Here is a 25411-nt window from a genome sequence, read left to right as displayed (position 1 = left end):
AAGGTACATTTCAGGGGTGCAGGGGGGTCCTTTGGACCCTCCCTGCACCCCTGAAATTGCATTCTCATTTTGCGATTCCCTAATTGCGAATCGCAAAATGAGAATGCCTTCACATTCATTCCTATGGGCCTCTAGGCCCATAGGAATCAATGAAAAGGGATTCCTTAATTGTGATTCGCAAATTGTGAATCGCAATTATGGAAAATTAAGAAATCGCAAAAAAATAGCGATTTCTTAATGCATAGCCATTTGCGAATTCTTAATTGCGATTCCTTAATATTTGCAATTAAGAATTCGCAAACGGGAACATTGATGCATGTGGCCGATGGTTCTTTCAAGCACCCCCTGGGGACTGGTGTTAGCTTCTGGCTAGAGGGCTTCTTGCTTTAGGATCAGTGGGCTTGGGGGAGGGGGGGTTTGGGCTCAGTGGTATTGGTCTGTGATATCCGAGTGCAGGTACACTCCGTTGGAGTAACAAGGTGCTTTATAAGCTTAATAATAATAATAATAATAATAATAATAATAATAATAATAATAATAATAATAATAATAATATACACTAACCTATGTACTCAAGTTCCCATCAACGACAGGCTACTTTTCCATAGATACCAGGCTCATCTACACAGCAGTCCCACTCAGGTGGCTCGCACATGTTTGGCAGGTGTTCATGTGTAATCAGCACAGAGGTTCTTACCACAGCTTTGCAGCAGCAGACTGTTGGATCATGCCAGGCTGGAATGTGGAATGTTAGGGGTGAGAGCGTGGGTAGAATGCGGGGGGTTGTGCCGAAGACTGTTGGTGCCGGGAAGCAGATGGTGATGTTCTGGTGGTTTCTGTACCCGTAAGATGGACCAAATAAACTCATACCTAAATCCTTGGTGTATAAAGCCTCTCTACACTGGGGACAAGCAGGAGTGACCACCAGTTTGACGCCTGTGCTCCTGACTGCTATTTTTGATGAGGCTGCCACAATTAACTTGGCGCCTTCCTGGTTGTTGAGGCCTGGCAGCTGAATATCTTGTGTGGAATCCTTGTTAAAGTTGTTTACCATGCGGGTCCATATTATTAGGGTCTTGCACTGTTCTTTGAAGTAGGGCTGTTGAGGATTATAATAGAAAATAGACCATCATCCCTTTTTGGAGTGCCATTTTTAATCGGGTTCCTTAGTTTAATTTCAACCGGCATTAGCACCGGTTTGGAGTGCCATCTTGGACTGGGCTCCACATCATTATTACGGCCACCATATTCTGTGTAAATTGCACCTGTTTTGGAGTGCCATTTGGCACTGGGCTCCTTATTTTAATTCCGGCTGCTATTTTAAAGATTTATATTGATCTGACACCGCATATTATCGGTATATTCCTCTTTCAATGTTGGTGAAATATATATATTTCGTTTTTTCTTTAAAACTACGCATTACTATGTTAGCGGTAGCTTAATTTAATATAATTGACTACTTTGCATTGACTTATTGGTTCTGACAGTATCCTCCTTTTTTAACTGTTCCTGATTCCCCACCTTTGCATTGGTTATGCTGGAAAGATATATTTCCAGTTTTTTCATGGAGGCTATAGGAATAAAATTGCCAATAAGATTTTTTTAAATAAATGTTACACAATTTATGTTGGAAGGCAGATCGATTTTGAAGTCACTTCCTTTAAATGTGGTCAACACACAAATTAATCCAGAACGTGCATCAGGGGAGAGCACATATGTTGATAATATAGATGAGAATGTGTCCATTGTTAAAAAACTAACAAAAAGATTCTCTCTGTACATGATTTTGTTTTGGAGAGACATAAGTTACTTCAACGATCACTGATGCAGGGTGAATCTATCAATGGCTTTGTATCGTTTCTTAGAACATTGGCCAGTATGTGCAAGTATTGTAAATTCAAGGTTGAGATTATTCGTGATTGAGCTAATTTTAAAAATCAATAACAACAAGATTGGTTATTGTCCACAGAAGATCCTAATCTAGAATCTGCCTTATGCATTGCAAGAGCAATTAAGAATTCCCAAGCACATTTTAGGGAAATATCTAAACCTAAGAAAAAATAAATTATCAAAGGAAGTATGTGCCCTTAAGATTAGGGGTGATCTGAAAGCACAAGAAAGGACTCAGTGCTTAAAAGTGTTAGGGCCTTTGACAAAAGGGCCAAATCTAGGATTGATGATCAGGTTGTGTGCTTCAGTTGCAGCAGCCATGCGCATGCTGCAACTGCAAAATCTTGTCCAGATATGAATCAAATGTGCTTTTAATGTAACTGACAGGGTCATTTTGCTTGGGTGTGTCAGGAAACATGCAAATGTATGGTATTGTTGATCGATAATTCGGGGAAAGTAAGTATGGATGAGTCTGAAGGTGACCTTATACTTCCAGTTCAAGTGCGTGCTGGGGGTAATGATTGTTATGTTCCTGGTGTGGTCGCTGATGTTGCTATGTTGCAACCATTAAAAAGGAAGCCAACTTTGTGTAATGGTATGATGAACATCGTTCTAGTACAGGTAAAAGCTGATTCAGGATCACCAGTTACATTGATTAATGTAGATGATTTCAAACAATTCTTACCACAGGACTTAATGGAGAATAGTATTAAAGTCTATGCTTATTGGGGCAAGAGAATTGATATTGAAGGTCAATTCCAGACGATGGAAGAGTTTGATGGAAAATGTAGCTAAAAAAGCGTCTTTACCTCCTAAGTTCTAAGGTCAATGTGAGTTGGACATAGTTCTGGATCCCAACAATTCTGATTGTGTGGTGTCCAAATCTAAATTGGTGTTCATGAGTTTTGCAGTTAAGAACCATTAGCTGAAAAAATTCCCTGAAGTCTTTGCTGAAAGCCTTAGAAGGTTGGTGGATTTTCAACATCGAAAAGTCTTGAAAACTTGGTCTTTACTGATTGCTCACAAGGTTCGTAAAGTACCTCTGTTATTGAGAACAGTGAGTTAGACAAACTGTTTGAGAAAAAGATGATTGAGACAATAGAGGTATCTAAATTGTTGTCTCCGATTGTTTTAGCACAAAAAAAGGCAACTCAATCCATCTGTGTGCAGATCTGCATGTTTGAATCAAAATGTTTAGGTCGATAGAGAACATCTACCTAATTTAGACGAAATGTTATGTACTCTTGAGAATGCTTCAGTTTCTCCACACTTAATATGTCAGCTCAGTATCACCAGGTGGTGTTGAGCCCTGATTCTAGTCACCTAACATCTTTTTTTACCCCTGAAGGAGCTTTCCATTTCACATGTATGCATTTTGGGTTCTTATTGACGTCATCTGTTTTCCAGAGATTTATGAAGCAAATGTTCCGCAATTGTGAGGGTGTGAGGTATTGTCAGGATGATTTACTCATTTTTGGTAGTTTGGTAGGCATAATGTGAAATTAGACAATGTCCTACAGATTTTAAAGAAGACCAGCCTGACACTTAGGCATGAAAAATGTATGTTCGAAGAAAATGAGGTTGATTATCTGGGGCACCCTATATCCAAAGATGGAGAATCACCCAAAGGAAAATTTATGAAGGCACTTGAAGATGCCCCTGGGTCAGTCAACAAAGATCAGTTGCAATCTTTTCGTGGGTTGGCGGAGTTTTATTCCAAATTTGTTCCACATTTTGCTAGCAAATTCAGTCTTTTACGTCAATTATTAAAAAACAGCACAATGTATATGTTTAATGATGAGTGTCAAATGGCTTTTGATGGCATTCATCAGGGCATTTTTTCTGCTTAGCCATTGATATTATATGATACTAGGGACAACACCATCACTGTCACTCATGCCAGCAATTTTGGTTTCTGTGCTGTTCTCATGCAGATTCAATAAATGTTAAAGATAACTTTTTAGCTTTTGCATTCTAGACCACTGAGAGGCACTCCACTATAGAGAAGGAGGCATTAGTGTTGTGGTTGGGTGCCCAGTATTTCCGCATGTAGGTGTGGGATGTGTACTTCACCTTCCGACATGATCCCAAACCATCAATCGACTTATTTAGTATAAAGGGGGCTGCAAGTGCTGTTCCCAGAATTGGCAAGGGGCAATTTCGACTTCAGGAATTCAATTACTGCATTGAATCTGCACCCAGGAAAATTAACATTATTGCTGATTTCTTGCCCAAAATGCCATTACAAGGGAACAATGATTTTAATTTGGATGACAAGTATAAAATTTGTATGACTTGCCAGGTGCATGATGTGTTGAGTGCTGTTTTGAGTGAGGAGGAATGGAGAATGGAGTGTGACACAGATGCTATACTCAAGGATGTTATGAAATGGTTGATGCGGGATTGACCCAATGCTAAGCTGTTAGAACAGCAGGTAAAGCCTTACTTTCAGGTAGCAAATGAGCTCACATGTGGTAATGGATTGTTATACAGACATTTGTGATTAGTTGTGTGTTTTGTTTAAAAAAAAGTGATTTGGAGCAAGCGCATGAAACCCACATTCAGATTAGGGCTTTGAAGAGCAGGAGGATTTTGATGGCCTGAGGTGGATAAAGATATTACATGTTTTTGAGAGACTGTGGTCTGTGTAACTTGAGTAATAAAACTTAAATAACTCAGCCTTCCCCTGTCATCCTTGTAGAAGTTCCATCTATGCTTTGGTCCAAATTAGCCTTAGATGTGGCAGGACCCATAAGAGGAAAATTCAAAGTTTGCTATTGTGCTGATAGACTATTTGTCGAAGTTGTCCAAAGTTACATTTGTGAAGAGTGCAAATACAAGCACTGTAATCCAATTCCTTCAGAAAGTGTGCATGTGGGATGGGTACCACAATGAGATAGTGACAGACAGTGGTACCCAGCTCAGACGATTTTAGATCATTCTTACATTTCAAGGAGATTAAGCATACTAGGACGTCACTATACCATCCTATGGAGCAATGGTCTTGTTGAACACTTCAGTCACATTATAAAGGATCATTTACAACTTGCCTTGATTAGCAAACTACTTTGGAGTCAAGTAATGGAGGAAATGTTGTGGGCATACAGGATCACACTCGATGTGTTGACTGGAATGCCCCCTTTTGTCTAACCTAGAGGTCGCTTCTGGGATCCAAGTTGAACTGAGAGTGGATGAACAGATGTGTGGTGGACGCCGCTTATATGTCAGGTGTCTCTGATGTGAGGAAGGAGGTGTTGAGCAGGTATGCCGGTGTTCTTGGGTGCAAGTACCCAAAGGAGTATATCAGTTTTCAGTGCTGGTACAAATAATGTGGATTTTGCCAAGCATGGTAGACACCAGTAATAGTGAGTTCTGGAATAAAAGCCTAATTTCTGTTGTTCCTAGAGAAAAGGAGGAATTTGTGTGGGCCCGGTTGGGAGTGGGAGATGATTATAAGGTTCAAAGCAAAAATCATGATATATCCCGTTCCAATAGTCCACAAAAGGTTAGACGCATACCTGTGTGTTATAGAAATTATTTCTAGGCCAATACATCAGTAGTGTCATGTATACACTATTTTAACCTGTCTTTTATTTCCTAGCAGATTTGTAAAATGTATTTTCTGTACTTCTACGATGATTTTATGGCTACATTTTACATAGAAACTGTCCCTGTATGCTTTGTGCTCACTTTTACCATTGAGTCCCATTGTCCCTTCAATTATTGATTTCTTTTTTTTAAGCTGCTATATTTTGTGTTTAAGAGGGAAGATGTGTTGAGTGATGCTAGGCTGGAATGTGGAACGTTAGGGTTGTGAGCATGGGTGGAATGCTGGGATGAGGCGAGTTCTGCAGAAGATGGTTGGAGTGGGGACGCAGATGGTGGGGGCATATTACCAAGCAATAGCGATAATTATCGCTATTGCTTGGTTAGAGACAAAAATTTACCGCTGCGCTGCGGCGATTTTTACCGCAAATAAACCTTGGTATTACCAAGGTTTATCGCAAATGCGATAAAAATCGCCGCAATGCATGAATATCGCTGAAAAGTCAGCGATATTCATGCATTACCGAGCTAATGCTCTTAGCCATGTTATCCACCTCCCATTGGATAACATGGCTAAGAACTGCTCAGGGGAGGCGTTAGCTTTTGGAGATATTCGCGCTTAGCGCGAATATCTCCAAAAGTTGGTAATAGGAGATAGCGATGTTAGCGACTGTTTTCAGTCGCTAACATCTTGGCACGCCCACTTTGCATATCATTAGTGATAAATATCACTGACATGCAAAGTGGGGCCCAAGATGGTCGCTATCTCCTACTAGCTGTCGCTAACTGGTGTTAGCGACGGCTAGGTAATAGGGAGATAATTTTATCTCCGCTTTCTTGGCTTTTAAAGCCAAAAAAGCGGAGATAAACCCCCTTGATAATATGCCCCGTGATGTGCTTGTTGATCTCTGTACCCAGAAAGACTGGTCAAATGAACTCCTACCTAAACTTTGGTGTATGGAGCCTCTTGACATAGAACCAATTTTAAAAGACAGGCAGTGGTGGTTAGCATTCAAGTCCTTGTTAGAGTGAAACACAATTAGTGGGACCCTCAGCAGAAAAATCAAAGGCCCAAAATGATTACAGCCTACCTGGATACGTTTACATGATTAGAAGCGCTTCAGTGGAGACCTCACTCGCTGTAGAGCTTCACATCCCAGCAGACTTTAATCACACAAGCACTGGACAGCATATTGGTTACTTCCTATGATGCAGTTCCTATTAGTATTCACTGCCAGAGCACCTAGTAAGGCCTCTTAAAAGAACATGTGGGTTTTGATTGCATGTCGTACAATCAATCAATCAATCATCGCATTTATATAGCGCGCTACTCACCCAGAGGGTCTCAAGGCGCTGGGGGAGGGAGGTTCGCTACTGCTCGAACAGCCAGGTCTTGAGTTGCTTCCTGAAGGCGAGGTGGTCCTGGGTCAGGCGGAGGTGGGTGGGGAGGGAGTTCCATGTCTTGGCCGCGAGGTAGGAGAAGGACCGTCCCCCTGTGGTGGCTCTTCGGATGCGGGGGACGGCGGCGAGGGAGTGGCTGGTCGATCGAAGCTGGCGTTTGGGAGCGTAGAAGTTGAAGCGGCTGTTGAGGTATCCTGGGCCTTGGTTGTGTAGGGCTTTGTGTGCGTGGGTGAGGAGACGGAAGGTGATTCTCTTGTTGACCGGGAGCCAGTGCAGGTCTCTCAGGTGTCCGGAGATGTGGCTGCGACGGGGGATGTCCAGGATGAGTCGTGCTGAGGCGTTCTGGATCCGCTGGAGTCTCTTCTGGAGTTTGGCGGTGGTTCCGGCGTAGAGGGAGTTGCCGTAGTCCAGACGGCTGGTGACGAGGGCCTGGGTGACCGTCTTCCTGGTCTCGGTGGGGATCCACCGGAAGATCTTACGTAGCATGCGCAGGATGTTGAAGCACGACGAGGAGACGGCGCTGACTTGTCTGGTCATGGAGAGGGAGGAGTCCAGGATGAAGCCCAGGTTGCGTGCGTGGTCTGTTGGTTTGGGTGCGCTGCCTAGGGCGGGGGGCCACCAGGAGTCGTCCCAAGCGGCGGGTGAGGATCCCAGGATGAGGACTTCCGTCTTGTCCGAGTTCAGTTTCAGGCGGCTGTTCTTCATCCATTCGGCTACCTCTTTCATCCCTTCGTGAAGGTTGGCTCTGGCGGTGGCGGGGTCGTTGGTAAGGGAGAGGATCAGCTGGGTGTCGTCGGCGTAGGAGATGATGTTGAGGTTGTGCTGGCGTGCCATGTCTGCGAAGGGCTCATGTAGACGTTGAAGAGGGTTGGACTGAGCGAGGAGCCCTGAGGGACGCCGCAGGTGACTTCGGTGGCTTCAGATCCGAACGGGGGAAGGCGCGAGGAAGGAGATGATCCACTCCAGTGCCTTCTCCTGGACTCCGACGTTGCTGAGGCGTTGTACTAGGGTACGGTGGCAGACAGTGTCGAAGGCAGTGAAGAGGTCGAGGAGGATGAGGGCCGCTGTTTCTCCGTTGTCGAGCAGCGCTCGGATGTCATCGGTGGCTGCGATCAGGGCGGTCTCGGTGCTGTGGTTGGCCCGGAAGCCAGACTGCGAGGGGTCGAGGGATCCATTCGTCTCGAGGAAGGCGGCCACCTGCTTGTTGACGGTCTTCTCGATGACTTTTGCAGGAAATGGGAGCAGCGAGATGGGGCGGTAGTTCTTGAGGTCGGTGGGGTCGGCCGATGGCTTCTTTAGTAGAGCGCTGAGTTCGGCGTGCTTCCAGCTCTCCGGGAAGGTCGCGGTGTCGAAGGAGGTGTTGATGATGTCCCGCAGGTGGGGTGCGATGACAGCGTGTTGAAGACGTGGTGAGGGCAGGGGTCGGTCGGAGATCCGGAGTGGATGGAGTTCATCGTGCGGACGGTGTCTTCGGTGCTGATCGGAGTCCAGGCGCGGAGGGTGGTGGTGGGGGGCGGTGGTCCGGTCGTGGCGTTCGTCGGTTGAGTGCTGAAGCTGTTGTGTATGTCCGCGATCTTGTTGTGGAAGTAGGAGGCGAGGGAGTTGCAGAGGTCTTGCGAAGGGGTGATGTCGTTGTTTCCGGCGTTGGGGTTGGAGAGTTCATTGACGATGTAGAAGAGTTCCTTGCTGTTGTGTGCGTTGTTGTCCAGTCGTTCCTTGAATGCAGTTTTCTTGGCGGTGTGGATGAGTTGGTGGTGTTTTCGGGTGGCGAGCTTGAGGGCAGTCATGTTGTCCGGTGTTGGGTCTCTGCGCCAGGTTCTCTCGAGGGCTCGGCAGTTCTTCTTGGAGCTCTTGAGTTCGTCGGTGAACCATGGGGCTTTCTTGCTACCGGGTCTGCTGGGCGAGGTCCTCAGGGGGGCGAGCTCGTCTGCGCAGTCGCTGATCCACTTCGTGAGGTTGGTGGCCGCCTGGCTAGGGTTCGTTGTGCTGGTGGGAGGGTTCATGTTCAGGGAGGTCGCGAGCTGGTCGGCTGTGATCTTGTTCCAGCTCCTGCGTGCAACCTGTTGCTGGTGGCGGTGGATCGTGGTCCTTCCGAAGCTGAAGTGGACGCAGCTGTGGTCCGTCCAGTGGAGTCCGGTGGCGTGGCTGAAGGCGATGTCCTTGCTGGATGAGAAGACGGGGTCGAGTGTGTGTCCGGCGTAGTGGGTGGGGGTGGTGACCAGCTGCTTGAGTCCCAGGTTGGCGAGGTTGTCCAGCAGGGTGGTGGTGTTGCGGTCGTTGTTGTTCTCCAGGTGGAAGTTGAGGTCCCCTAGGAGGATGTAGTCAGCGGAGCAGAGGGCGTGCGGGCTGATGAAGTCGGCGATGTCTTCGCTGAATTGTGTGCGTTGTCCCGGGGGTCTGTAGATGAGGGTGCCTCTGAGGGTGGTCTTGGGGTTAATGTGGACCTGAAAGTGCAGGTGCTCGGCAGTTGCGAGGGTGTCGTCGGTGTTGGTCGTGATGCGGATGGTGTTCCTGTGGACGATGGCGATGCCTCCTTCGGTGTGGTTGATGCGGTCCTTTCGGATGATCTTGTAGCCGTCTGGGATGGCGATGGCGATGTCGGGTGCTGAAGAGGCGTTCATCCAGGTTTCCGTGAGGAAGGCGACGTCTGGTGAAGTAGTGTCGAGCAGGTTCCAGAGCTCGACAGCGTGTCTGTGGACGGAGCGGGTGTTGAGCAGGATGCACTTTAGGTGGCTGCTGCTGTTGCTCGTCGAGGTCTTGAGCACTGCTGGAGTGGTGCAGGTCCGATGCAGGTGAACTTGCAGGCGTTGCAGCAGAAGGGTCCGTGGGTGCGTACAGAACAGGTAAAGTGGTTAATATATGTAAAAAGTACATCACTATGTAGTAACACCATGTCAATACATGCAAATACAAGCTAAACCACATTGAATGCAGAATTACTATGTTGAGATGGATGTATCAGTCAGAAAAGGTCACAGAATTCACAAATACGTGGAGTATAATGCATACATATATCACCTGATGTTAGTGCGTGGTAAATGTAAGCAGCAGCCTCTATGTGAAGTGGGGAAGGAAGTGAGGTTTGGGGAATAAGGGGCATATTTTCCAGATTCTGACGCAGCGCAGCAAGCTACCTTGTTGCACTGCGCTGCGCCAGACGGAAAGGGCAGCAATGCGCTCATTCAATCCAATATGGTGCATTCCTGTCCTTTCCCCTTGTGCTGACGCCGGTTTGGCAGCCTAGTGTCAACGAGGCACCCTTGCACTGTGTTGCGAGGGTGTCTGTGTTGCGTGCAGGATTGTTTTTGTTACAGGAAGGGGCACCTTCCTGCACAAACACAATCCTCAGAGGCGTTTTCTCCTTCTATGTGTGCTGCAGAATGCAGCATGCATAGAATGAGAAAAACATGGGCAGGAATATAGATATTTCTCCTCATTATGCCTCATCTGCGGAGACGTAAGATGTTAGCGCATTCCCAGGTTTACAAGTCCTTGTAAATCTGGAAATTGGTGAAAAACCATGGGAGTTGGCTGGGAACACCCACCGCAACACCCAAGGAATGTCTCCCGTACATTGAGTAAGGCAACGCAGTTATTTGCGCTGCGTTGCCTTCCTTCAGATTTTTGAAGCCAATCAAAACCACGCAAAATGACTTTGCGTGACTTCATAAATCTGACGTAGAGGCTTCTGTCACACACATACCACTTTGTGTGTGCAAATGTGAGGCAATCCTCTCATAAATATGCTCCTAAGTTCTGGATGGGGGAGATCAGTGCATGGTGTCCCCCGTGCCGTAAAACAAATACAGGGAAAGAGGCTTGGCTGCTGCAGCCAGAGCCTCATGTGATTTTTCTGTGTGGATTGCTGCGTGGTAAAATAAAGTTCAATGTTCGAGTACCCAGGAAAACTGCCTGATTCATAATCAGGGCTTCAGTGGTGTAATATTTACAGACATCTGCAATGCATTCTGTTTCAGTCATCTTTTTATTTCCCATTTCATGTGATAGTCTTTATAACGATCATGGTCACTTCCAAATGGATATATGAGCTCAATTAATTGTGTGTGGTCTTACAGAAAGATTTGGGGAATAAGAACTGAAATACAAAAACAAGCAATTGTGTCTTCTTGCAATATCAGTTTTACTTTAATTAAATGAAAAAGCAAATCGAAACCTTACCTCCATCAAAACCCATGACGAATCGGCCTAATATAAGCATTTCTAACGATCCAGCTAATAAAGACAGACTCATCAGCAAGGCTGCTGTCACGGCAAACACATTATTGAGCAGTAATGTTCCCTTTCTGAAAAGAAAAAAATGCAGTTGCAAAAAATTAATCAACCTGTCGAGCATCTCCAATATTCGCAAAAATTATTTTAGTATACATTAAAATAAACAGAATAGATACTATATTATTGTATTTCGTGTTCATGGTACTGAAGAGTGAGATGTGTTGCATTGGATGGAGCAAGATAGGGTGGCTTGGTGTACTAGCTTGCACTGCAACCTGACAATTGGAGTAATGGCATAAATGCGCCATGGGGTGGGCGTTACTTGTGAAGCGTAATTATGTCAAATTAAAGAAAAATGGTGCAAGATTATGCGGAATTATGAATTAAGGGTGTTTTTAGCGCACATCTAAAATGGATCCAAAGAGGCATTTTACATCAAGAAAATAGCAATGAAAAAAGACCAGCAGCAACTGCTCGTGCTCTGTTCCCATGCTCCTGTGATAGGAATCTTTGCCCCAAGTTACTCTAAATTATGCGAGCAGGATAATTGCATACTTCTCAGTAATTTTGTGTCACAGGAGTAATGCAAAATGATCAAATTTACTTTGATTACGCAGACAGAACACCATTTCTCCAAGGACTAATTTTGATTAGTTCTAAAGGTGCCAAGGGCAGGATAAATAAAAAAAACATTTCTGCTTAATTGTCTCCTGTTCTGATGCACACCACCTTTATTTGGCACAAGGATGGGCTATTGGTTGCCAGCCATAAGCATTAAATACCATAGACAACTACATTGTTTCCCTAAATGCGCCAAATAAATCCCGGAGCAAGCACACCTTTGTTTTGTTGCATCACTCTGCTTTTTGCTCAAACAACATGCCGATGCATTGGTATTCGCTGGTTTTTAAATTAGTTTGAAGAAATGTAGTGGATTCCCATATGAGGGCAGTCATAGAAACCCTTGCAGTTATGTTTTTCATAGAAGAATTATCAGGCAAGCTAGTTTCTGATAGATGACGTCAGTGAAAAAGTCCAGAGTTGAATGTAACACTAAAACTGTTACTTTCATCCAGAGTTGTTGGATAAACATAGAACTTCCCTATACCACCGTCAGTCTAATGATTTTTTAAAGATTAAATCCCATGTAGCTTGCAAAAAATCAATTCTCCAATCTGTAATGTCAATGTTGTGGTCATATATGAATACTGTACACACTGTTACTGGGTACTCAACATGTTTCCATCTTAGTGAGGGAACTGTGAATTCAGACATATGCCCTATTTAAATGAAGTGAAGAGAGGAAAGGGAAGTAAATGTACCATAAGAGAAGTGAATGCAAATGCTGCTATGATCATCGAGAAACATCAGAGATTAACAAAGGTCCATAAGGATTCTCATTGTTCTATGTCAAAAAGAGTGTTCAAAATGGGAGATCTCGTTCAAGTGAAAGTAGCCAAACACTTTGGCAAAGAAATGCCAAATTTCAGCTGTGACTAAGTGGTTTATTAGTTGGGTTTACCACAAGTGATAAATGCACAATCCTGTTATCTCTAATGACTGGTTTCAGTAATTTAAACCCAGGCTTAGTAGCTATGGCACAGAATAGACAAGAGAAAATGATTAAACATTTAGAAATACTAAAACAGCTAAAAACTAATAAACGCAATAAAATAAAAACCCTACTCCAAATTTAAAACAATATAGAATAATATAATAAATGCAAAAATCCAATAAGTGGAAGAGAAGAAATTAATTTTTAAAGATGTAGTGAAAATAGCACCAAAAAACGCAAAACGCTGATGGTAGACTAGGGCATAGGAACAATTTCAGGTAGACCACAAAAGAGCGTGAGTCAGATACATCAACCAAGTTCAAAGTAGTCAGGGGTTTTACCTTGTGACTTAGGGCGTGATTTAGAATGGTTCCGGATATCCATTCTGCTGATATATCAATCTCATAACATCCTTTTGCCGAGTTCTAAATCAGGCCCTGAATCTTTTTTTTCTGTGCCAGAAAAAGACACAATACTGGCACAAACTTCTCATTATGAAACAAATTCAGACAAAATTCTCAAGGTAATAGCGACTTGCTGAGATGCACTGGAACTCAAAACTGACTCTTTATGTGTGGATGTGAACCTCCTAAGGGATAACAAGAGAAAGTGTTGGATTTGGTCAAGACCAACCAAGGTTTTATTCGAAACCTTAAACCAAACATTCAGACCCTACTGAAAGAGGTTTTGAAATTGATAAAACGGGTCCAGTCCCTGGAGTGTCTAAGAAGACAGTAAGAAATAGGGTCATGGTTATGGGGAGTGAGAACCCTTCTTAAGAAGCAACCGCAACCCATGTCAGGGTGACCCTCAAAAATCAGTAAATTAACCTGCGCTTAACCCTCTTGGAGCTTGGCATGAAAACAGTCAGGCTTAACTTAAAGACAAAGTATAACGTAGTTATGTAGCACACAAGCAGAAATAAAGTGAAAACATAACACAAGAAAAACCCAACCAATTTAGAAAATAGAGTACGTTTTAGTAAATAAAATGATAACAAAATTATAGAAGAAAGAAGCGCCACTCTCGGTTCTCTGTTCGTCCTAGACCAGGAGAAAGTCTCCTGTTCAAGAAGACCACGGGGGAGTGCGGGTTGGATTCAGGGGATAGGTTATTCCTGCTGAAAATGTTTCCTTCTTAAAGTCTGGCAGAAAGAGTTCTGTTTGAGGTGGAGTAGGCCACAAGGAGCAGGGAGTGCATTGCAGATGGTAGTCACTGTAGAGTGAGGAGTCAGCTTCACCAGAGCTCCGTGTTGGCGGTTGCTGCGGGCAGCAGAGCCTCAGTGCAAACAAGCCAAATAAGCTTCACAGGAGGAACTGAACTGATGCCAGCCAAGAATCCAGGGCCTGTGGAGGCGCCTCTTAGGGATTAGGAACTCACTCTAGCAGAGGTTAGCAGGGCTCAGGAGGGGCAGTTACGGGTCTAGACAGGTCCAGTACAGCAGGTCAGCTGGGCAGTTGCAGAAAGGCCTCTGGAGCTTGTGTCCCTGTAGCCCAAAATTCATACATGAGATCAGCCTTTGAAGTGCGGGGAGATACTGGCCTAATGCCACACTTAGTGTAGGAAAGTTCTTTCTTTCCCTACCAAGTCTCCAAGATGTCTGCGGTAAAAAAAGACTAGTGACAAGATCCTTTGTGTGTGCTGGAGACAATCCCCTTTGAAATGCAAGTGGTCCATCCTGCCAACACTGATCCCTTTTGTCTAACTGAGTGGGAAGAAAACACAAAGTCATGTGACCCTGGACACTGGCAGAAGGTACAGATGGTAAGGATGGGAAATTTCCCCAAAGTGGCATTTCAGAATTGTGACTTAAAATCAAACGTTATCACTGAGGAAGATTTTAAATTACAATTAATTTGAGAGTAAACTTGACATTCCTACCTGCTGCCAATCAAAAGTTAGAAATGTAAAAAGGTTACCCAATGTAAGTCTATGGGAGGGGTTGACCTTGAAATAGTGAAAATAAAGTTAGGAGTTTTTCGCTAACAGGACATGTAAAACTTAAACCAACATGTTTTACTTTTCAAATACAATAAACCTTGCCTGATGAGTTTTAGGGCCTATCCTAGGAGTGATTTATAAGTATTAAAAATCAAGGTTTAGGTCTGGCAGAAGGTTTATTTTGCCAGATCGAAAAGCAGTTTAAATCTGCACTACAGGCTGTAGCGGCAAGCCTGAAGCAAGTACTACTTTAGTGGGTGGCACAATGAGTGCTGCAGGCCCACTTTTACAATTTATTTTACTTTATAGTCCCTTCTACAAGGGACTTGCAAGTAAATAAAATGTGCCTATGAGTTTAGGCCAATTTTACCATGTTTTGGGGAAAGAACACAAGGGGTAAAGTGAACAGGATCCTATTGCCAACAACAACAAAAAATTCTGAAAACAGAAGGGGTGAAGGCAAAAAGATTGGGGGTGGCCCTGTACAGTGGGTCAAGTTCAGCAAATATCTTGATGACAAGTAAGGAGGAACAATTTATGGGTGATGGACTTAATTGATTACATCTCTAACAATAACATTGTTCCCTAGATTGGGACGAGGCTGTACAGACTGATGCACCCCTGGGCCTGTATAACCTATACACTGTAAAGTGAGCACAGAGTCCAGATGTTCCTGCCACCTCTTGGGGGGATTCCCAGGCCAATGGTAGCCCAAACACTTCACTACAGAGACAGATATTTTATCCTGCAGAGGGTGAGGAAAGGTATCTATTTTGCGGTAAGGAATAGGGAAGTTATGATTTCACCAGACTACACTGCAGAGGTGCTACAGCAGAGAGCCTAATTTCTGATTGTCAAATATAAACTCTTCAATATGGTCCTATGATATATGTTACTGTTTCATGCCAAGTTGAAATTAAGAGTTGGTGGCAACTCATACGTCTATGAAGATTCAAAAGAGGCTTTATAAAGGGTGATATACTATAGTTCTGGGTTCATAAAGGTCTCACACGTTGACTGACTGGGCTCTAAAGAGGCAAAAGAACTGGCATATTGAGAAACCGTCAGAAATGAGGCTGAGGCTGAGTTTAGCAATTGCCAGGAGGGCAATAAAGCACACTACCGATTCTGAAGTCTAATCAATAGATCACAGCGCCAGAACACAGGGTACAGTGGGTGTTGAGACATGAATGTGTCCTCCTTTGTAAATGTGACTAAAGTTACAGTGGTTCACATGGAACTCATTCACAACAAGATAATCAATACAAAAAAAGCAAAATGACTGTAGTAGATAAGGTTTACAAAAAATTAATCTTCAGCAAGCTCCAGTTACAAGGTTTATTCACAACATAAACTTCATGTTCAACTGTTTATCATAAAGACATAGGTGCAAAGTGACCCCCATGTGAGAAAATAACAACCAAAATAGTGAATAGGCAGTGTGCAAAGGTTTATAGGTATGTTGGTATACAAATAACTGCATATTGTTTACATTATTAGAACAGGCCTGTAGTTGCCTGTGTACATGTGAATCTTGAAATTGCAAACAGTTTGTTCTTAATAAGTGTTGATAACGTTTCAGCCCTTAACAGAATCCAAGCATCTGATTAGGACTTTGGAAATACCTGGGGGTCTGGTGCCCAGAGTAAGTAAAAAACTCTTGGGCAAGCTGTGTCTTACAGCATGCAATGTATGACAACAAAATCAACACTGTGTGAAGATAATCCCAGTTACTCATGGGTATGAAAACCATTGTGAATGGAACAGATTGGCCTAGGAACTTCAATAGTGATTGGATTGGAGCCATAGGGACCATGGATCTGGTACTTGATGGCAACTCGTGCTTCTATTGAGAACAAATAGCTCTAAGCTTTTGGCCTGACAATGATGGTGCAATGCCACGAGGAAACACTGCTTCTGCTCGTAATCACTTCATCATGGCCATACTGGCCAAGTTTACACATGCACAAATGATAGTGTGCATGATTTAAATGGGGTCAGTGATGTGAACTTGAACAGATCCAACCTTCCACTTCTCTCCATTTCTATTGTGTGGCCATCACACGCACTGAGTAAGTGGATCTCCAATTACTAGTGTTAGGGATGAGATTAGTGGGATCATTTTTACACAACAGAAGATCAATCAGCTATTTGTAACCAATTATATTAACCTCTTTGAGGAGAGAGGGGAAATAAGCGGCCAAGAGCAATGCAGTTGCCCTAGCTACCATATCTTAGTCACAATCTGAAGCTCAATAAAAACTATTGACAGTGGAAAGCTGTGAAAGAGCTGGAATGAGATAAGAGCCACTACTCACACTCACTACCAGCAGAATATTATTCAGCTAAATTGGCTTCCAAGCTTATTGAAATTCATACTGAAACACTGGAGACAGAGATACAGCATTCCACAAGGGGGGTTCTGCCATTAAAGATGTGTTATTAAATTCTGAGTTCAGAGAGCCTAAACTTTATTTCTCTATCTTGTCCCAATCAGAAGTTATACTTGTAAGATGTTACAAAGTATTTGCCATTCTAACATATGGGACAGATAGCCTTTCAATAGTGAAAAACAAAATTGGCAGTATTTTACTATTAGGACATGTCACACACACCAGGACATTTCATATCTTCCACATACTCTGCACCCTGCCCAGGGGGGTACCCCTTGCCTATCATAAGGGTGCCTTTCATTAAAGAAAAGGGAAGGTTAGGATCTTGTAGGTGAGTCTACTTGCCAGATTTACATGGCTGTTAAACACTGTGCACAGACCCTGCAGTGGCAGGTCTTGGACACCTTTTCAGGGCTACTAACGTGGGTGGCACAATTAGTGCTGCCGGCCCATATGGCAACCCTGGATAACCAATCATGATAACAATTTACACAGAGAGCATATGTACTTTAGCATTGATTAGCAGTGGTAAAGTGCCCAGAGTCCTAAAGCCAACAAACACAGGTCAGGAAAAAATAGGACGAAGAAGCAAAAGGTTTGGGGATAACCATGCAAAAAAGGTCAAGTCCAACAAAATTCATACTGAAACATTAGAGACTGAGATACAGCATTCCACAAGCGGGCTACTGCCAAGCCCCACTAAAGGCCCTTTAGAGGGGACATCTAAAAAAGAAAAGTATAACAAAGTCCATATTCGTCTGTATTCTTGAGATGAAGCACTGGGCCAATTAGTAATTTAGTTTTCAGGGACTAATTTAGTTGGATATATGGATCTGTTTGCAGGATCATGTTCAGTTCCATCATAACTGGGGCATGACATGACTGAAATATTTGTGGTTTCAATGGTGTCAGCTAGAGACTGACTGATCAGGAAAATATCTATTCTAGAATACTCTGGTGCACATGGACTTTTGTAATCCCTCTTTTGGGTGTGAAATACTCATCTTGATGCACTAGAGGGAGGTATTTTTTTCATTGTAGTGGTAAATTCATTGAATTAGAAGACCCTCCTGTCTTTAAATGCAGGAAGACTAGGACATTACATCTTTAAACTGGATTTGTGCCCTGGAACTTATGTGAGTCATGTGTATATTTACCTATGCCTAAATAAAAATTGTGCACTTTTGTTTATGGATGGCTTCCCACAGAATCCAGAAAGCCAGTCACCCAAGCACTCATCACCAGTAGACTTGACTACGGCAAAGCACTCTACACCAATGTCACCCAGAAGCAGCTTAGGAAACTAAAGAATGTCCAAAATGCTGCAGCCAAACTGGTCCTGGACATCCCCTGCCGCAGCCACATGACAAAATACCTCTGACAACGCCACTGGCTCCCAGTCAACAAGAGAATCACCTTCAAGCTCCTCACACATGCCTACAATGCTCTCGACAATGCAGGACTAGAATATCTGAACCACCACCTCGCTTTCTACATACCTGCCAAACTCTGTTCTTCGCCCAAGTCACCCTGGCCTCCATCCCACGGATCCACAAGACCCCAACTGGAGGAAGATCCTTCTCCTACCTCACCGCTAAGACCTGGAACACACTGCCCCTCCACCTCAGGCAATCCGTGTTGATAACCCACCCTCTCTTTTGGTTGGAACAATGGAGGAACTGGGAAGGTTTGGGACAGCTTGGTCCCAGGTTTTCCTTTTCCGAACAAAGTCCATCTGATGGATGTTATTGCCTAAGGGTAAGAGGGATCCGTCAGATTGCTGAGGAGTATCCTCATGTCTAGTATTACTAGGCTGGGGTTCCCTAATCCGTGGATTAGGAAATTCCTCCTGGCAGTGGGCCCTAGCAGGTCCACTGACATCCCTGCCCTCTGTGGCCCTAAGCTGACTCAGGCTGGGTAGAGAGGGGCAGGATACCTGCTCCAGACTGGGTACCTCCTTGAAAGTCTCCCCTGCCCTCAGTGGCTCTGCCAGGCAAGGCCTGACCGCCTCTGTGGCAGTTCTTTCACAAGGGGTAGGATCAGTTTCCTGAGGAAGCTGACCCTTGCCTGTAGTTTGTGGGGGGGAGATTTTTCTTCTTCCCCTTTGCTCTCTGGTTGAGTAGAATAGGCCATTCTTTCAGGCGGTTTCACTGCTCCAGAATTCCCTTGGGGTTGGACTGGGGCCCTAGGGGTCACACCAACTTTCTCTGGGAGGCCTATCATTTTTAAATGGGTCTGGAGTTCTACTTCAGCCCAGGCTGAAGTTTCTAAATCATTCCCCAATCTATAGGCAGGCTTGGGGATCCTGCAATCCTCTTAGGGCCAGTGACTCCTCCCCAGCTAAGATTAACTATGGACATGGGGTGATCAGTTCTAATACCATCATTATTAGTTATCTGGAATTGGTACTCAATTAAGAGTTGAAGAGGGACACTAGTTGTCTGTCATCTTGGTGAAACTAGCCCCTGTGTCTTTAAAGGCTACAACCCTCTGACCATTTATCAGAGGCTCCTGTCTGTGCTTGCCCAAAGTATTGGGACTGACAGTAAAACTGGTAAAGCCCATGCCACCATCAAATAGTGATATAAGAACCACGACTTGAGTGAATACAGTTTCTAGAGGATGTAGAATTGCTGGAACCCCAAGGAACCACCAGAGGTGAGTAAGTAGGGACCCTTCAGAGGACCGGTGCAGTGTGGGAACACAACCGCGTGCGCCGTATAATTCTGTGGGAGTGTCGGGGTTGAAGTTTCAAAGTTTAAGAATCCTTCCTGGGGTCACAATTAGCAGGATCCCAGTCAGATTAGTCAAAAACCAGCCCAGCACCAGCCAAAAAGTGGGTTACACATGCAGAAGGATCATACCTTTCTACATAACACCCCTCCAAACAAAAGGAGATAAGGCTCACCTTGCCCAGGTGAAACTTTATTTCCTAAGGAGCCATATAAGGAAGGTCCTGCTTTTGCATGGATACTCCCTATCTTATGGACCACTGAGAACTTCCTCCCCTGTAGGGTGTTGAATCCTCTCAAACTTTTGGGGTGACTACCTGCCAGCTGTTTGAGGCAAGAAAGAGGCTGACGGGGTACCCGAGTAGGTAAGTAAGGCCCTAACAGGGTTAGTCTCTGCTGCCTCAGAGCACTGGCCTTCATGGAGGCTGTTCTCTCTATGACTGACTTACATCTATCCCTAGGGGTCAACCTCTTGCTGCCTAGAGCTTTTGGTTGATTTCTTTTTTCGTTGGAACAATGGAGGGCCAGGAAAGGTCTGGCACAGCTTGGTCCCAGGTTTTCCTTTGCCCGACAAAGGCCATCTCGGGGATGTCATTGCATAAGAGTAAGAGGGATCCCTCAGTTGGCTGAGGATTATCCCCCTGTCTAGTACTACTAGGCTGAGGTTCCCTAATCTGTGGATTAGGAGATTGTTCCTGGCAGTGGGCCCTACGGGTTCCACTGACATCGCTGACCTCTACAGCCCTAGGCTGACTGAGGCTGGGTAGAGAGGGGCAGGATACCTGCTCCAGGCTGGGTACCTCCTTTGAAGGCTCCCTTGCCCTCCGAGGCTCTGCCAGGCCAGGCCTGACTACCTCTGGGGCAGTTCCTTCACAAGGGGTAGGATCAGTTTCCTGAGGAAACTGACCCTTGCCTTTAGTTTGTGGGGAAGACTTTTCATCATACCCTTTGCTCTCTGGTGAAGTAGAATAGGTCATTCTTTCAGGCTCCACTGCTCCAGAATTTCCTTGGGGCTGGACTGAGCCAACTTTCTCTGGGAGGCCTATCATTTTTAAATGGGCCTGGAGCTCCACTGTGCTGTTATCCTGTGCACCGGAGTAAAGTAAGTCTCAGCAAAGCTGTGCACATAAACTTTGTGCAGCCTGAGACCTGTGTGTGGAGTGCCCAGTAATTGTGCACCCAGAGTGAAGGAAGACCCAGCGACACTGTGTGCGTGTGCTTTGTGGCATAACTGAAGCAGCCCAGACCGACAGTCCCAGAGGAGCTGAGTTGCCGGCCCGAGCCGCGATTGCCATTTCACAAAGCTGCATTGGAGGCCCAGTTGCTGGACAAAGGCAAGGGAATGGGTTTGTGCCCCCCAGGTAACGTGCGTCGACTCCTGGGGCAGGGCACGGGCTCGGAGGGAGATGCTCTCAGCCTCTCCCTTGTGTTGGTAGCACAAGCCTCTGCTTCGGCTCGGGCTGCGGCCCATATTGCCAAGGGAGTGGCGGTACAGGGGCCGGAGTGCGAAGCTGCACTTTGGGATAACATTGTACTGTAGTGGGGACAACTGTGAGAAGCTGACTGTAAGTCAGAAGGAGAGGTGGAGAGACCGTCTAAGGCCCTTTGATCAAGGCCTGAGTGTAGTATGTTGTATTCAATTTCTGCAGAACAGAGGACCTGACCGTCGTATTACACATTTCCTAATTTCTGCATAACGGAATACCTGATTAAGGGCTAGATGTATTTACCGATTCTAAAATAGCGAATTGTACCGATTCGGTATTTTAGAATCGGTAAATACTATGTAGCAAAATATTCAGTAAAAATTACCGAATCGTCAAGATTCGGAAATTATCAAATCATTGCCATTCATTCCTATGGGCCTGGAGGCCCATAGGATTGAATGTCAATTACCGAATCGGTAAATACCGATTCAGTAAAAGGGGCAAAACAGTGAAGGGTGGCAGGGTGTCACTTTGACAGACATCCTGTTGCACCGTTTAATTGTGTATGGGTGCACATGTTGCAGACATACACAAACTAAGGGCATGTATGTCTGCAACATGGCACTGAAGCAATTTGCTTAAAATTGCTTTTTGGGGATTTTTCGTTATTTACCACCAACTTGTAGTTGGTGGTAAATAACGAATCCTGACATGGGATAAGCACTCATTTAAGTGCTCCCTACATTAGGAATTAGGTAATTTACCGAATCGGTACTTAAGAAATCGGTAATTTACAGATTCCTTAAATTACCGATTCGGTAAATTACCAAATTGTTATTTCGGCCCCTACATCAGAAAAGCCTATTACCGGTCGGTAATGGCCGAAATTCGTTAATTTCGGCAGTTACGACCGGTAACAGCCTTCCTACATCTGGCCCTAGATTATTACGCATTGCATTATTCCATTATAACGAACTACCTGATTAGTGTATGACACTTGGCATTTTATCTGCATAATAAACTTCCTGATTGTTGTATGACGCATTGCCTTGTTTCTGCATAATGAACTACCTGATTAGTGTATTGCGCATTTCATTATTCCTGCATAACAAATTACCTGAGTGGTGTATACGCCTTGTCTTATTTTTGAAGCACAACATATCTGGTGGTTGTATTATGCATTGTATTATTTTATCTTCCAAAGTGCCTGATTGTTGCGTTACGCATTTCATTCTTTTGATTGCAGAGTGTCTGATTGCTACGTAACGTAGTATTTTTACATTGCAAAAGTGCCTGCTTCTAGCATTACGAACTGTATGACATGATATTAGGAGTATAGGAGAATGTTTCGAAGTGCTCATTGACATCGCCAGAATTTACAATGGCTGACTGGCCTAACAACCGGCCAGGAGAAATATTACACAACCTCATATGTTGGTTTTATATTGCGTGGTCTTATCGTATATCTTTTTAGGTAAAGTTTATACTCGTTTTATAAAACTTGTGTGGAGTTTTTTTGTGGTGTCATTATTGGATTATTGTGAGCATGGTTGCGAATACTTTATACATTTGCCTTGAAGATAAGCCTGGCTGCTCATGCCACGCTACCGAGGGGGTGAGCGGGGCTATCTATGAAGGTGCCTTTCCTTTCCCTGATGTTGGAACGCGGGTCCCTACTTGGCCTAAGATTCCTACCTCAGCCAACCAGGGATCCTGGGTCTAACATTTGGTCGTCAGTGGTGTGAGATTTGAATGTGTATTTGCAAATGCACTTACAGTGATTGGTGTACATCATAAATAGCGCAGACCACAACGCAACCACATATTCTGTTCTTGATTTGTTGGTTCTAGTTGGTTTTGTTTTGAGCAACCTTTAAGCCACACATCATGTCTCAGAGGAGTCAAGGAGCCGGTGAGGCTGCAGAATTAGAGTTCAACCTTAAGGCATTGCTTACCTACAAGGTTGATCAATTGAGGCAATTCTGCAGAGCTTTGGGAGGTCCCATGAAAAGTAGCACCAAGATGAAGGAGCTGCAAGTGGCCTTGAGGGCCTGGGGGGAAGCCACAGGGACAAAGGAGGTGGGTGATGTTGAGGTGGATGAGGATGGATTTGGTCCACAAGATTTGCCAGTGGAGGGACCAGCTTCAGGGAGGAGTTTTTCACCAGAGGAGTTGGAGGAAAACCAAAGGGTCAGAGAGCATGAGTTAAAGGAGTTGAAACTTAAAACTCAGGAGGAGGAGAAGAAGCTGCTCATTGAAAGTGAAAAGCGAGCAGAGAAGAGTAGGAATGCTCTCGCCCTGGAAGATTCTCTTAGCTCATGAGTTAAACATGAGGGAACTTTAAATGAAGGTTAACCAGGCAGAGTCCAGTTCAAATTTTGGCAGCATACAACCAGTGCCAGTGTGGAAGGTGTACATTCCCAAAGTCCTAGTGTGGGATTACCAGAGGGGTGATGATGTTTATGCATAGTTCACAGCATATGAGATGGTACTGAGGATGAATGAGGTGCCTGAGAAGCATGGGGGGACGTGCTTATGGAAACACTTTGAGGCTTCTGGGAGGGATGTCTTACCCCCTTTAGAGAGGGCGGGAACCCTGACCTACGCCAACATGAAGGAGGCTTTCTGCCAAAGGTATGGGCTCACTGCTGAACTAAGCATGGGCGGAAAATCCTTTACGCTCGCAGATTTTGCGGAATTTCAGTAAATTTGCACTCCCCGAGATTTGCGAATTTCCCGCAAAATCCGCAAATTCGCACGCAGCGGATTTTTTTTTTCTTGGTGATACAATTTTGCGGCGTGCGGCGTTTACTTCCAGTCATTCATCGTTTGCCGAGTTATTTTTCTTGATATTTTGCGAGTGCTGCTCCATTTTGGATCTTGCTGCGGGATCCAGCGGGAATTTGGCAAGCACGATTACGTAATCGCGGCTTGCCAACTTTTACAGCGAGAGTTTGTCAACGCGAGTACGCCGTGATCACGTATCGTGGTACTTCGCAATTGCGAGCTTGGAGATGCGGCGAGCAGCAACAATCTCGCACTTGCAAAAATATAAAATTTGCAATTCTGCACAAGAAATCCACCAGCAAGCAGCATAAACCTTCTGGAAATGATGATTTTTATCTGAATAACTCCTCAGGTTGACATTTGCCTGCACTTTTTTTGCGAGGAGTCCATTTTGGGGAGGGGGGAGGGGGGCGGGAGGAAGGAAGTGCCCCACAGTCTTCAACTTCTTGTTTCTGTCCAGCAGGCTCCTCCCAGTGCTTTGTCCATCTCCTGGTCACTTTTCATTTGGATCTGGAGCTGGAAGGATTACTTTTTGTGGATGCTGCTGGCTATTTGGATTTGAGGCCTTTTTGACTTTCTTTGGATCACTTTTGGATTAGAAATTTCACAAGTAAGTTTGTTTGGGGCATTACAGTTGCTGCAACTACAATTTTGGAATTTTCGATTTTTGGGCTGTTTTGGGGCCTTTTGCCCAGGGGTACTCAGTGGTGGGTGCACTGAGTCTTTCTGTGGGGTGTTTTGAATTTAAACATCATGGAGGGGCTGGATGGCTTGGGATTGTGCTGATTTTTCTGTGATTTTCATTTTTTTGGCCTGTTGTGGCCTTTTCACCCGGGGTAGTAAGTGGTGCATGGGCCTAGTCTTTCTGTGGGTTGTCGTGAATTTAAACATCATGGAGGGGCTGGATGGCTTGGGATTGTGCTGATTTTTCTGTGATTTTCGTTTTTTTGGCCTGTTGTGGACATGCCATGTGGTTGGGGGCCATTTTGAGTGCTGCTACAGGCCCTGGCCATGTGCTGTGATGGAGGGGGCCATTTTGAATGCAGGCAGTGTTCTCAGGCCTGCACCCATTTTGCCTAGCTTTCATCCATTATGCCCAGGGGTAGTGAGTGGTGCATGGGCCTAGTCTTTCTGTGGGTTGTCTTGAATTTAAACATCATGGAGGGGCTGGATGGCTTGGGATTGAGCTGATTTTTCTGTGATTTTTGTTTTTTGGGCCTGTTGTGGACAGGCCATGTGGTTGGGGGCCATTTTGAGTGCTGCTACAGGCCCTGACCATGTGCTGTGATGGAGGGGGCCATTTTGAATGCAGGCAGTGTTCTCAGGCCTGCACCCATTTTGCCTAGCTTTCATCCATTATGCCCAGGGGTATTGAGTGGTGCATGGGCCTAGTCTTTCTGTGGGTTGTCTTTAATTTTAAACATCATGGAGGGGCTGGATGGCTTGGGATTGTGCTGATTTTTCTGCGATTTTCGTTTTTTGGCCTGTTGTGGCCTTTTCACCAGG

General features: G+C 44.8%; 1 protein-coding gene across 2 annotated transcripts in view; it reads right to left on the bottom strand.

The window, feature by feature from the left end:
* SLC2A9 (solute carrier family 2 member 9) overlaps positions 1 to 25411 on the bottom strand; it is a 1599887-nt gene that overhangs the window by 1058463 nt on the left and 516013 nt on the right. For both annotated transcript variants that reach the window (XM_086964092.1, XM_086964093.1), the window contains exon 5: positions 11017 to 11141. In XM_086964092.1, coding sequence (XP_086820218.1) covers positions 11017 to 11141 — 125 coding nt within the window. The remainder of the gene's footprint in view (positions 1 to 11016; positions 11142 to 25411) is intronic.

This window comes from Lissotriton vulgaris, chromosome 3_2, assembly GCF_964263255.1.
Source record: "Lissotriton vulgaris chromosome 3_2, aLisVul1.2, whole genome shotgun sequence".
Classification (NCBI taxonomy): Eukaryota; Metazoa; Chordata; class Amphibia; order Caudata; family Salamandridae; genus Lissotriton; species Lissotriton vulgaris.
This window is presented reverse-complemented; position numbering and strand designations above follow the sequence as displayed.